This window comes from Emys orbicularis, chromosome 3 (assembly GCF_028017835.1).
Source record: "Emys orbicularis isolate rEmyOrb1 chromosome 3, rEmyOrb1.hap1, whole genome shotgun sequence".
Taxonomy (NCBI): domain Eukaryota; kingdom Metazoa; phylum Chordata; order Testudines; family Emydidae; genus Emys; species Emys orbicularis.
The window spans coordinates 158,134,763-158,149,727 of record NC_088685.1 but is presented as its reverse complement, the minus strand read 5'-3'; the positions used below and the strand labels follow the sequence as shown (position 1 = coordinate 158,149,727).

The window sequence follows — 14,965 nt, the reverse complement described above, 5'->3', positions numbered from 1 at the left end:
AAATGGTACATTACAGCTCCTGTGCTCTGTTTGTTGGGTAGCCTCCACAAAAGCACATTGAGGCTTTCCCTAGTGTGTTTATGTACTGGTCACAAGAGCACTGCTTTGGGGAGGATGGGGAGTTCCTCCAGTATGACTCTCTACCCCTCACTTTGGAACAGTGCAGCGTGGGATCATTGAGTGCAGCTGCCACATAGCACCGTCTGGACTGCTCCATCGCTACGGTTCTGTAACCTTCATGTGCACAGACCTGCACACTTCAGTTCATAGGTAGAATTGAGCATAGGTGAAACAATGAGCAAGTGCTTTGGGGGAGAAAACCCTGTTGTTAATAGCCCAAACGAAGGAGAGTAGTGACTGTCTGTCTAACACTTACTGGTTGCTCTGAGGTAGATACCTTTTCCTATTTGAGAGTCTCATTGTCTTTCTAAGTCTAGCCTTGAGCCTGGGCACAAAAGTGATGCTTGCTTGGAAGCACTTTTCCTATATCTACTGCAAGTAAGCAGTGAAGGAACCAAAACTGCCTTCTAATTTGTGATAGCTTTAAAATCCTACTCCCCATCACAAGGCAATAAGATGAGCCAATGGCCCCCTGAATCTGGCAAGTTATCAGCAATTATTGCAGGGTTTAGTGTCTTTCTGCCATGAGTAGAAATCTCTGCGCTCTTTCATGTCACTGTGATCCCAGTGTTCTTGTGGGGGTGGAAAAATAAAGCTATGAGATTTCATGCTGTAATTCTTGTTGTTCTCAACCACAGAGAGAGATGGGAAAGCACAAGGGTGATGTATACAGTTACCATCTCTTTACTGATCATCCAAATAAATAAACTCCCTTAAACTTTAGGAAATGTATTTGGTCCAGGTAGTGAGGAGACTTGCACCTCCTTATCTGACACTAAAGGAACTAATAGTAATTCATGGATTCACTCTTTTTCTCTCTACTTGCCGCCCATGGAATCTTCTGTCATGAGGGGACTATTTCTGACATTTTACTGCCCAATGCTGTTTTCAGGACAAATATTTGCTAGCTAAAATTGATGTCAAGTATATGCTAGCTAACATGCCTCTGGAGACAGTGTTGTCTAGTTGTCAGAGCAATGAACTGGGAGTCAGGACACCTGGGTTCTATTCCCAACTCTTCCATTGATGTACTGTGTCCCCTTAGGCAAGTTGTTCAGTTGAAAATTTTCAGAAGTGCCCACTGATATTAGGCACTAACCTGAGATATTTAGGATCTGATTTTCAGACGTACTTCCCTTTTTATTATGGGTGGCTAGCATTTGGAAAATCATGCCTTTGTCTCACACTGGGCATCTGAGAAAGCAAAGCACCTAACATTAGTGAGTACTTTTGAAAGGACTTCAGCCTCTTTGTGCCTCAGTTTCTTCCATCTGTTAAATGGGAATACAGAACTTGAAGACTTATTGTGAACATTAATGCCTACTTTAGAAAGCTTTTTGATGTCTGGGATGTAAAGCCTTATGGGAATGCAAAGCAGAGGCAATGCAGGGGGGAGACGTGAGGTCACGTGCCCCCTCCCCCCCATATTTGCTGCTTGGCTTGTACTGCGTATGCTCACATGGACTGAGCATGCTCAGTTACATCTGCTGAAGCCGCTGCCCTTGCTCTGCCCCACCACTATCATGAGGTACGGGTCGTCTCTAGTGCAAAGTAGTATTGCCATGTTATCTCACAGGGGTAATGAGTGCATGTGGTAAACCAGAAAATATTCTGTATCAAAGACTAGCTCCCTTTTCTATTTGACTAGTGCTTGTTCTATGGAATATTTGGTAAATTGGTATCTGCCAAAAGAGGGTAATTTTGCTTACTCAAGGTGAGCTTTAATCTGCGGAGAGTTCATTAGCTCTGAACCCCTGGATAAGTCTGAGATGTTATTGAAATAGGATTAAATGAAGGTAGTCAATGTACCAGATAATAATCAAACCTTTCATGTGGATTAAGTGCATATAAAATTAATATGTCAGAATAAATGGCTGAAGCAATAAAAATATCAAGCATTTATCCTGACACAAATAGCTTTGAATATACTGTATGGTTTATAAGAGAGCACAGCTGATGAATTTATGCTTTCTATTTATACAGGAAACATAATCACTGTAAGCTTTGTTTAGGATGTGAATACAAATGGGGCCACTAACAGAGTTCTAATATAACCCAACCTGTCAAGCTGGGACCTTATTCCAGAGAGATCAGAGCCATGAACTTTGGATCTAAATCACACATGAGACGTTTGAAGGGGTGAAGTCCCCAAGCGAATCTCTCTATTAGGAAAACTCTCAAATGTTTGATAAATCCTAATCTACTTCAGTCACCTGTAGATGTAGTCTTTTCCCTGCAAAATTTTCTATGGCATTGTCCACTCTGCATACATTTTAAATGTCAAATCATTGCTTCAATTCAGTACAGATTCTCAGTCCACAGCATTTTACATTTTAAATGTCAAATCATTGCTTCAATTCAGTACAGATTCTCAGTCCACAGCATTTTACAAACTGCTTCCTCTATCTGGGGGTCTGAAAAGCACTGTTTTTTAAAAACTCTTGTCCCCTTTTTCTTCCTAGGTTCATTCCTGTTCCTCAATACATCAGAAAGCATGAGCCCCATCATCTTGAGCCCCTGGCTGAGGAGCAGTAGTGAGCAATGCACTATGCAGGTGTCTGTGTACAGGCATCTCCAACAAAGCGGGGACTATATTGCTCGGCTTCTCCCTGCTGACGAAAGTAGCAGTGAAATCCTGTTGGCCCCAAGTCAAGAGAAACATGGGTAAGTCCCCTTTCCAAACCAGAATATTGCTTTTGCTGGTTTTGATACAACATTATCAAAAGAACATTGTATTGTGGTACAAGGCCTTTGCACTTAAGTGGTACGTATGTCACACCATGCTCCGAGGTGCATTTAAAAACTGTTAATGCACTTGGATCTACTCCCGTTTCAAAGAGGACTAAATCACCTTCAGCATGATGCACAGGAACAGCTGGTCCACGGCAGGCTACTGCAGGGTAGATTCACGCCCCAGCTTGTGACAAACTAAATGTTCCTGCAGACAAGCCCTATATTTTGTTTAGTAGAATCATTACACTGTTTGTGTCAATAAATCCATATTTATGGTAACATTCAGTTGTTACACAATTTTTTGTTGTCATGACCACAGCCTGAAATGTATCTATTTGTTGTCATGAATTATGCATAATTTTACCATGGCACAATCGTATCTAAGCTGATTAGCCTCTGTAGATGGCTCAGCCACCACTAGAGCGGGACAGACCACCATGCTCAGTGGTTGTGGGTCACACAAAGGCCTAGTGCAGGCTCCCTGTATGGGGTGAATTTTACCCATTGTACCCTAGTTCCAGATAATAATATGCCTATGCAGAGCCACAAGGAGCTCATTCACTCCAAGGTTCAAAGCCATCTGCACAATCTTTCTCACATACCTATTCCCTTCTTTCCCCATTCCCTCCACTACTGTGCTTAGACTGTGCAGAGAGCTTTCCGTAGATTTTCACTTTTGGTCCCTTAATTGTGTGCGTGTGCAGGGCCGGCTCTAGGTTTTTTGCTGCCCCAATCAAAAAAAAATTTTGGCTGCCCCCCGCCCCCAGCCCTGGGCTCTCTTTCTCCCCCTCCCCCCCCCCCCCAACTGCACCTTCCTGCCACCCCAGCCCTGGGTCACTGGTAACTCGCTCCCAGGGTGGGTCATTCAACAGGAATTTTGGATGTGCACAGAACACAGACAGGATTGGTTCCGATATGGTTACTGAACTGCAGTAAAGTGGAACAATTTTCAACTTGTGTGATTGAAGGATATCTGGATGCATATTATAAGACTGTCCTACATAAATGAGGAAAAGTTGAGGTGCCTTTATTATTCTTTTGTTCCATTCTTTGTTTCTATGGGGAATTTGCCAATGCAATATTACTGTCTTCCTTTTAAACAAATAAAACTAAAACTAAAAACAAACAAACAAAAAACCAATGGCTGTTGAAAATAGCAATTCCAGTCCTAATAACCACTGGGAAGCATTTCTTGCTCAATTTATTCTACTTTTTCTACAGCAAGTTACAGTGGATCAGTATATTTGATTTGGGAGAAATGAAGTAACAGCTGCCCAAATTGAGCTTGAGCACTCCTGAATTTTGAGGGTGTTCAAATCTGGAAGGCAGGTGCTAGATTTCCCTTTCTGAATATTAGCTAAACCTGGAAAAGAAAAGTCAGTTTCTGCTTCCATGGCTCAGAAGTGTAAATCCTCCTACGTGCCTGGTACTGTATCTAAAGCTGCCCAGGTCCTAGTAGAGCCTCCCCTCCCTTACTTTTCATTTTAAATTCTAGTGGGATCTCCCTTGCTAGGCTTCAGATAGAGAGGTGCACTGTCCATTTAGTCCACCCAATTCTTTCTTTGGGGGAGAGCCCAGGGCTGGGGTGGCAGGAGATGCGGGTGAGGGGAGAGCCCAGGGCTGGGGCGGCAGGGGGTGTGGGCGGGGGAGAGTCCAGGGCTGGGGCAACACGGGGGGAGCCCGGGGCTGGGGTGGGGGGTGGCAAAAAACCTAGAGCTGGCTCTGTCCCTACCATTCACAGCAAGCTGCAGCATGAGGTTTCAGTTCCACACTCCTTCCCCCTCCCTTTCCTGTTAATTGCGGCCAAGGGAATGCTGGGAAATGTAGTTCTTTCCCTGCTCCAGGGCTGGCTTTATATGCAGGGAGCTAACCAACGAACTACAGCTCCCAGGCCCCCCTGTTGGTTCTTAGCTCCCATGCTGGATTCTTGCACCCCTGCAAATTTGCCGCCCCAAGCAACTGCTTGCTTTGCTGGTGCCTAGAGCCGGCCCTGTGCATGTGCATATTCGTTATACAGACGCTCCCCGGATTACACAAGACCCGACTTATGGGTGTGGTGTTTTGTGGTGTGGGGTTTTTTGTTTTTGTTTGTTTGTTTGTTTGTTTGTTTTTTGGCGTAATGGTCAGAGATACGTTTCCGACTTATGCAAAATTTGAGTTACGCAAGGCATTCCGGAAAGGAACGCTTGCATAAATCGGGAAGCGTCTGTACACATGTTAAGTGTCTCTTGCCTCACCAGGGATTTCAGTGCCATTTGTCAGGGAGAGCGTTAGATCTTTCTGGGCTACAATTGGCTGAAATATTTCCTCCTGGTGTAATTAAGATTGATTGTCAGTGACATCTCAATTTGTCAGACTTCCTATACATTTTCTTAGGTTGTGGTTAGCAGCAAAACAGCAGGCCCATAGCTGAACAAATGTATTCTGAATAGTTAAATGCACTGGTGATAGTTTAATTTAGAATTTAATCGGAATATATGTGAAGCTAACATTCCCTCTGTTCTACTTATTGATTTTTACCTCCGTGCCCCAGAATGTGCATTAAGAAGCATAATTTGTACCAAGCATCTTAAACTATCTTTGTTTAATGTAATAGATTAGAGAGAGTGATTATTATTATATCAAGTCCTGCTGGCTTATGCCAGTAACAAGACATGGTGATTGCCTGATTACTCGGTAAAACAAACTCAATGTTTTCCAGTAACAAAAGGAGAATGTGCAATAAAAAATCTGCCAGGAGACAACCTGACTCACAGGAGTGGGCTGAATGGTTGTATTTCTACTATTATACATGGTCTTTAAAACTGAGGAGGAGAGCTAGTGTGCAGCTCCAGATCGTGCTTAGTTCCAGCAATATTATCCAACTTGTAAATTACTCTTGATGTCTGGGGAAAGGTAATTAGGGGAGCTGCAGCAGCTGTCTTCTTCGCTGGCTCTTTGAAAATGCTTTTATTCTGTGTCATGGCTAATAAACATGCTTTGTGCAGAAGTACAGCTTGTGTTGGCAATGCCACTACTGCTTCACATTTGTAGGGTATACTATTGTGTTAAGGTGCTTTGCTGTACTGCACATAGGCTCTTTAACTTTCAATTTTCACCATTAAATTAAGAAAATGTTGAGAATAATTAAATCTGAGGGTGGGAGGAAAAGCATGTCTAAACTATTGAAACAAACCGTGTGTGTGTGTATATCACTGGCATCTACTGGAGACTATCAGAACTGATCAACTAGATGCCCTAGGTCCTATACTGCTAACAGCTAATGGAGCATCATCTTGCTGAAGTGGTGGGGACCTGTTCTTTTAGAGCAGGAGGATCTGAGTTGTATCTTGGCTGTTGCTGCCAAGTTCCAAATTGCCAAGTTATGCATCCTAGATGACTACCAATTTGATAAACTATATTGGCATATATACCTGTCTTTGAAGCAACAGTGCTGGCACTACAGCAATTCTTCACTCAAACCTCTGTTTATGAACTGAAGGCAGCCCAGTGTGGCCCTACAGATGGCTTTCCCAAGGTGCGTATATCTGATTCTGTCCACTCACTTTTCCCGAGTCTCAGGCAGAGCAAATTCTCGCTCTTCCTAATACAGCTATCAAATCTACCTTTCATGTTTGTAAAGTACCTATCACCTTGGTATCAAATGGAGCAAGGAGCACTGAGTAATTAGGACAGGCTCTATTAAGATTTTCTGTTCTGTGTAGGTTCTTATACCGTGCTCATCATTAAGGTTAAGATTTTGGCACAGGGATTTTTATTAAAATTCACAGGCAGGACACAGACAATAAACCATAAGTCATGGAAGCCGGAGCCCCGCAGTGCAAGGCTGAAACCAAAGCCCATCGGGGTGGGGGTGGGGGGAAGGGAAGAGAAGCTGGCTGCCCGAGCTCCGTCAGCCCCTGGGGGGGCTGAAGCCTGAGTCACAGAGGTCTGTTAAAGTCATGGAATCCGTGACCAAATCATATCCTTACTTATCACCATTGTATGTGAGCACCTGATTTCCCCTCTGCTTTCCTGAAGGGTAGAAAGAAGATGAGCTGCCAGGATCTCAGCTGTGTAAGTGACAGCAGATCTCCCAGCACCAGTGGGAAAAGCTCACTTACTTCCAGTAGTCAGCCTCCAGTTTTTTTTCACCCACAGATAACAGTACACCCAAATACTGGTAATTAGGTGTTTAGCTACCTGACTGCACCCCCAGATTACCTGAAAATCAGGCCCCATAATAGGTAGAGAATACATGTTTTAATGCACTTGAAGGGTAGCCTGATGATAGATTAATTTCAGGTCAGGTTTTCTCATCTCTCAAGCAGCTCATAGTGTCAGCTAGTATCTCTCTCTCCTCCCCCCCCCCCCGCCCCGTAGCCTGAATTACACACATTAATATCTGATAAGGTCTTCATAGCTCATGTACATTTACAGGAGGGAGAAGAAAGTACTGTCAGATACTACTTTTTGATTAGGGGTTGAGCCAACCAACCTGGGTGACCAGACAGCAAGTGTGGAAAAATTGGGATGGGGGTGGGGGATAATAGGGGCCTATATAAGAGAGAGACCCAAAAATCAGGACTGTCCCTATAAAATTGGGACATCTGGTCACCCTACAACCAACCAAAGCTGCTTGTTGGCAGCTTGTGGAGTAGGCATTAAACAGTAGCAGTAGAAGTGTTAAACCATGACACTTTTTTTTAACGCTATATGGGAGGAACTGCCCTCCTCACTACATCCAATATGCAGTTTGCAAGCAAGATCCCAGCCTTGCAGTCCTTATGCACAATGCTTCCATTGAATTTGATGTATATTCTGTGTGCATAAAAACTGTTGGACAGGGTAAATGATGCTCTGCTCACCTGCTTTCACTGCCTTTAGAGTGCATTGTGTACTTCCATGGACTGTGGAGTCATACAAACTGCTGGATCACAGAATAAGAGTCACTACATTACACTGATCATCACGTGTGTTGCCTGTTGTATTTCTTGCTTATTTATTTTATTTGGCTAAAGTTGTCGTCCTTTTCATAGGAAGAAAACTAGGTGAGTTAAGCAGATTTGTATAGGAATGCATTTTGATGGGATGGGGAGGATGGAAGAGCCCCTGTGGGAAGAATGGGTCAAGAATGACGAACACTTTGAACAGTGCATGGATAATGGAGCTTGGCTTCTGAGGCTGGGAATAGGCTGAGAATAAGGAACCTCTTCACCTTTTATGCAAAAGCCCTAGGCAATATAATAGAAAATAACTTCACTATAGAATGTTTGAAACATCCTTTATAAATTAATGGAGATTACATCCCTGTTCAATAACTCTAGGATGTGTGTTTGAGTCATATAGTGAAAGGCTATCATTCTCCACTAAATTCTGCAGGTTTTTGAAGTAACTTTAGTAGAACAGTATTGGTTGAATTACTATCGAATTCTATAGGAAGTTTCTATGGGAGTGATACATTACTGCACACTGTTGGAATTGAATTCGTTGTGCAGTAAGAGAGCTAGTTGATTTGACTTTGTGGATTCATTTTTTGATGCCAGTCTGTTCTGTCTTCTATTGTACTGCTCTGTGGTCTCTCAGCTGGTAAAGAATCAACTACAAAAGGTAAGGGAAGGAGAATCTGTGCAGTGCTTATTGATCCTTTGTAATAAAGAAATCCATTATTCCATCTTGCTGATGCAATTCCTTCCAAGGGTATCTAGCAGCTTCTGATTGTACCAAATGCCACTAGCCATAGGTACTGTATTGTTCTTTTTCTGCTTGCATAATGCTATAGGCAATCCTTTCTCATCATTACCTTTTTTTAAAGAGGGATTTCTTCTCTTAAATATTGCAGGTGAGGAGATGGCATTTATGTTTTCGAAGCATATTTAGCGAAGCAGTATATTCTAGCAATCTGAGAATCTACTGCAAGTGAGGAACTTCTGGGTTCTAAATCTGGCTTTGTCTGCTGACTCACTCTGTGGATTTAGACAAGTCATTTCACCTCTCTATCTGTGTACCCATGATAAAAAACACAAAATTTAATAAAATACATTAAACAGACTTGCACAAACATGCAGAAAACTGCCGCATAATCTCCCCCACAGCCGCCTCCCACTCTTACTTAACTTCATTTAACCATTTCCCCCCCCCCCCCCCCATCCTGCCCGAAAAAAGCCTAGGACAAGGGTGGGTCTTGATTTTTACAGATAATTTAAATCTGAGCTGTAGTGACACTGGGCAAGAAGTGAGCTCCACAGACCATGGATGACTCCTCACCCAGAGCACCCTGCTGCCATCCCAGTTTAGATGTAGTCCCAAAACAAAGATGGTCTTGTGGTAAAATTACTGGATTGGAGTCAGGGTTTCAGGGTTCTCAGCTCTTCACCAACATCATATGTAACCTTGGGCAAATCACCTACCCTCTGCGAGCCATAGTTTTCCATCTGTAAAATGGGAGCTAATGATGTTTCCATTCATTCATCCCGTGTCTGTTTTGATTGTAAGCTCTTCAGGGTGTGGGGATTGCCTTTTACTAGGAATATGTACAACATCTAGTTTAATGAGCTTGCTATGCATATGCATCACAATAATGTCTAGAGCCTCAGCCAATCTTGGGAGTCATCTACGATTTTCATGTAAAACAATGGAGAGGCTTCTCTTAAATAAACAATTTGAAGTGTGAGCATAAATATCTGAACCGAGAGGCTGCAGAATGCACTATTAGTTACATATGTAACCTTACACAGGGCACGCTTAAAAAATGCAAGAGAGTGCCTACATTTTTAAGGTTCCAACAAAATATGTTAGACTGTTCCCTTTCTGATGTGTATAACTTCACTTGAGATGGATTTCACTGATAGATGTCTGAGCAATAAGTGAAGGAACCACCAGCATCTGCCAGATTTGACCTTAGAGACTTGAAGTCTGAAGGTTATTTCTTGTAGTAGTTTCTTTTGCTTTTTTTATTTTAAAAAAAAAAAAGCTGTACTCGTCTCTTTGATAGCTCCACAAGCTGAGAAGAAAGAAATTTGCATTCTTGAAGCCCTTCAGCTTAAAAGAAATGTCCCCTTGCTAGCTCCTTTTGTTATTGGTGGTAATATGAACCTATTTGATGTCTCACCCTCTCTCCTCCCACAAATATCTCCAACCACTTTACAGCCACATACTAAGGGCTCTTCTACACTAATGTGTTGTGCATTTATTGGCCAATGGAGACTGTGCTTTAGAACATTAGTGTGCTTTAAAAATCATACCCCTGTAGTGCGCATTGCTACACCTTGTAGACAAGCACTGAGCCTCACAGCAGCCTGTTAAGAAGGAAGGTAGCATTTTCTCTATTTTGCAGATGATTAAGCTGAGCCACAGAGAGGTTAAGATCAATTTTTTTTCACACTTAGGTTCCCATTTTAACACCCAAATCTGTATTGTGACCCCAAAATAAGTGACCTGATTTTCAGAGCCACCAATCGAATCTGTTTTAAAGTCTGGGATTTTTAAAGTTCAGCTCAATTTTGCCAAACCAAGAGATTCAGATAGTTCAGATAAGAATCCAGATATTTGGGTGTGTGTTTGAATTTAACCTGTTCAGCCTTTGAAGATCACCTGCTACTAATTTGTGATTTAAAAGGGGATGGGTGAATTCCAATCAATTGCAGACAGAAAACTGGATGTCCTGTAACTTTTCCAGTTCTGGTCTCCTCCAACCAGCTATGCAGAGACTCGGCCAATCTCTCAGAAATGAAATGCAAAGGAAAATCGTGAGACTTTATTCTCCTTCCAGGAGAAACAATCCTTGGCATTGTTGGGGAATCCACCCTCATTATAACATATTCTTAGATTTGGAAACTCTGTTCATCTCCATCTAACAACATATTTTTATCAAAATCCCTGCCATAGTAAAGGAAAAGACATGACTGTATGTCTAATGAGGCACCTGGAAGTGTTACCTGCTTGCTTATTTTCAGTGGCTAAAATGATTGAATTCATAGTCCTTCAAGGGCTGCTAGGTTGAAATACAGTCCTTCAAAGCCTTGTGTGAAAGCATAAACCTCATGTACAAATGCCTCAAGCTATGAAAGAATTAAATTCCAGTGAGACTCAAGCACTAGATTATGCAGATTAAGTTGTCACTTCAGTATTGGAACTATATCTTTAAAAATGTTTGATATATTTCTTTTTAAACTTTTTAGTGAATTTACTGCTGGTGAAGTAAAATGCTGGATTGCCATTCCTGCAGGCAGAATCCCAGTTTATTCCCAGAACTGGTACAGCATGGGACTGCTCATGAAGGTTCCCACCTCCTACCCGGTCAGTTAACCTTAACTAGAACTAGGCAAATACCTCAGTGTTCCATGATGATTCGCTTGCATAAAAAAAATGCACTGGTTGTGTTTGCATCCTGTTTGTATTAGTTTTCTGTGGATTTTTTAGCTAATGAGTCTGCTGGCAGGAATGCTTGTGGAAACAGCACATTTTAAATGAATAATATTAGTGGAAAATAAGTTTTTGAATTCATTAATTTGAGTATTTGCTCTGGAAACATGATTCTGAGAGTCTGTTTGCATAGGTATGGCATGCATCATTATGGTATCCTGTCCAATGAAGCAACAGAAACTATAGCATGTGGTCTATTTGTCCAGTCAAAACCAAACCTGTTTGATCTATTTGTCCAGCCTGGGAAGGTTGAGAGCCACTGTGCTATAGCATACTCTAATGGATGTGATCACTAGGAAATTGTCCTTTCTGTTCAGTCCAAAAATTTCTTTGCTTAATTTTATCCTGTTACTCCTAATGATACCTCCTTAGATCACTCTAAACTATTTCTTTCCCACTTTCAAGTACTGTGCATGAAAATGTTCCCCTCATTAACATTTTAAAAATGTTTGTGTCCATCAAAATTATTTGCAGAGTTCGGTTTGGCTGCAATATTTCTGACTTTCCAACGTCTTTTTTTCTTCTATGATTTATTTTTTAAACTCAATTCTTCCTCTTTTATAGATCTCCTGTTCTGCCTTTCTAGCTGAGGGTTCTATTTTGGTTTTAAAAAAAAAAAAAAAAAAAAAAAAAAAAAAAAAAACCCCTCCTCCATTCATCCTGTACTAATCTTCACATCCCCGCACTGGCCCCTTTGTGTTTTATATCTGTTTAGACAAGCCAGGATTATTTTCAGTTGCGTTTTCTTTAATGGTCCCTGCATTAAATGTTCCTTTGCCATATAAAATTCCAATCAGTAACTCTAGGACACTCAGTCTGGTTTCCTACAGCCAAAATACTTCCAGCATTTCATTCTGAAGATTAGGCAACATTCCTCATTAATACTGCCAATCTTTTCCCACATTATTTTTCCTGTCCTTTTAAGTAAGCTCTTTCTCATTCCACCATTAGCAAAGTTTTATAACCAGCTGTAGTACAATTGCTCTATATCTCCTAGCTAAGCTCTTCTTTAAGAATATGCTCCTGGGTTCTCTGGAATCAGCTCTGCAGCTGTGCAACCCTGGGTTCTGGTTTTGACAGCTCTCTGTCAGTCTTAGCAGGGCCAGTGCTGCTGAACGCATAGAAATCTCCTACCTATCCTAGGTAAACCAGGAATGCTGCAAGGAGTACAGTAGATGATTTACCAAGTACCACTCTTCCCTGTGAGTCAGCCAAGAAACTATAATCCAGTTAATGCTGCCTACTGGACAATAGACAAACATGAAGTCCTGCACCCCTTGCAGTGGCTCTGAAAGAATTAGTGTGTTGTTAATTTGGTGGTTTTGTTTTATATTCTGTAAGGGGCTTTGAGATCTTTTGGGATGAAAGCACTAAATATACTTTACAGGTCAGAATTCACTAATTTCCAGCCTTAAAAGAATAAAAAATGAAGCAAGGAGTTTGCGACAGTCTTGCAAAAGTTACAAAGTTCTGACCTGGAAGTGGAACAACCCAAAGTTCAGGAATGTTTGGATCCAGGGATTTGATTCAGCCTATTATGGAAGAGACCTGGGGCTCCATTCCAGACTCTGCTACTGATTTGTTTTATGATGTTGGGCAAGTTATTAACCTCTGACTTTGTTTCAACATCTATGAATGCAGACAATGATACTTACCACCTTTTTGTAATGTGTTTTCAGAGCTAAGCATGAAAAACTATGTGTACGGTGCTTGCAAACCAATATTGTATTTAACACATTTTCTAACATTTTGTCAAATGGCTGTTTTGTTTTTGTTTGCCACGAAGAATCATAAAACTGGGTAGGGCTACTGCAGTAGGAATAAAATCCCAGTAACCTCTGACTCTGTACACTAGCTTTTCCCCCTGTGAGTTGTTTCTGAGCCCTGCACCATTTAGAGAAGCTTTTCTGCTCGCTAAATTGCATTATGCTTATTCAAAGAATGGATTGGTATGGCAAAAGCGCAGTAGCCTTTGATACATTATCTAAACAGGAACAGCTAAGAGATTGTGAAGTCCATCCTCTTAGCATTCAGAAGTATATGCCTCCGTAATAGCGGTTTGCAAGGATCACATAGGATCTCTAAGGTCCATTTTTCTTTGGGTATCTAATTTTCTGAATCCTAACTATAGTTGTCATTATTTACAAGAAGCAGTTAGTGTTTGTGACTTTTCTCAGCAGAGAGCCCTTGTAGCTGTTTTTTGTCCCCCTCAGTAATAGGTTGACACAACCTAATTTTCCATCTGAAATAGAAGCAACAAATGTTTAGCTGATTGAGAATGATTGGAGCTCTTTCTGATCATCCTTGAATTTATCATGTGTTGTTCATGCTAGTGGATTGAGACCACAAAGAGACTAAACTAGACTTTTTTGGACTACAAAAAACAATTCTTATCCAGCATTTGAACCAGTTGCATACCATCATGCTGTCCTTGCTGAGTTCTGCATGAGGGAGAGACTACAGGATATAAGCCCCTGCCCCAAACCTAAACATTGACTGAGTTGGTAAAAAGTTTCTACAACTTTGTTGCGTCTAATAAGGAACACAGTAGAAAAGCATAGCATAATGTTGCAGATGGTCTATTTTAAATGACACAAAACCCCTCACAGATCACAGTGACCAGTTTTAACTTACCTCCTGGATGGAGTAAAATTATACTAAAGGGAGAAATGGTTTTTAAGAATTTTTTTTTTTTTTAAATGATCTGACCTGAATAATCCAATTTTCATCCTTTTCAATGGAAAAAAAAGATGGAAAAATCCAAAAACTCAGTGCAAGGTGATTGTTGGCTGATGTTCTAAAATTATTTCAACTATATGATTGCTACCTGTATTCAAAGTGAATTGGATGAGTGATTACTATTTTAAGGGACTGATTATCTTAAGGGTCTCTAGTCAAATGTACAATTGTATCAGGAAATATATAACATTCATGTGAGATGATCCATCTGGACATAAGCTTAATGAGGCATGACTATGGGGAACAGAAAGACAGTCTTCTCACATAAGAACATAAGAAAGGCCGTACTGGGTCAGACCAAAGGTCCATCTAGCCCAGTATCTGTCTACCGACAGTGGCCAATGCCAGGTGCCCCAGAGGGAGTGAACCTAACAGGCAATGATCAAGTGATCTCTCTCCTGCCATCCATCTCCATCCTCTGACGAACAGAGGCTAGGGACACCATTCTTACCCATCCTGGCTAATAGCCATTTATGGACTTAGCCACCATGAATTTATCCAGTCCCCTTTTAAACATTGTTATAGTCCTAGCCTTCACAACCTCCTCAGGTAAGGAGTTCCACAAGTTGACTGTGCGCTGCGTGAAGAAGAACTTCCTTTTATTTGTTTTAAACCTGCTGCCTATTAATTTCTTTTGGTGACCCCTAGTTCTTGTATTATGGGAATAAGTAAATAACTTTTCCTTATCCACTTTCTCAACATCACTCATGATTTTATATACCTCTATCATGTCCCCCCTTAGTCTTCTCTTTTCCAAACTGAAGAGTCCTAGCCTCTTTAATCTTTCCTCATATGGGACCCTCTCTAAACCCTTAATCATTTTAGTTGCTCTTTTCTGAACCTTTTCTAGTGCTAGAATATCTTTTTTGAGGTGAGGAGACCACATCTGTACACAGTATTCGAGATGTGGGCGAACCATGGATTTATATAAGGGCAATAATATATTCTCAGTCTTATTCTCTATCCCCTT

The 14,965-nt window shown here is 41.3% G+C and overlaps 1 protein-coding gene across 1 annotated transcript in view; it reads left to right on the top strand.

The window, feature by feature from the left end:
* Positions 1 to 14,965, top strand: part of ALK (ALK receptor tyrosine kinase) — a 557,631-nt gene that overhangs the window by 248,829 nt on the left and 293,837 nt on the right. Inside the window, exon 4 of the mRNA XM_065401476.1 lies at positions 2,583 to 2,784. Coding sequence (XP_065257548.1) covers positions 2,583 to 2,784 — 202 coding nt within the window. The remainder of the gene's footprint in view (positions 1 to 2,582; positions 2,785 to 14,965) is intronic.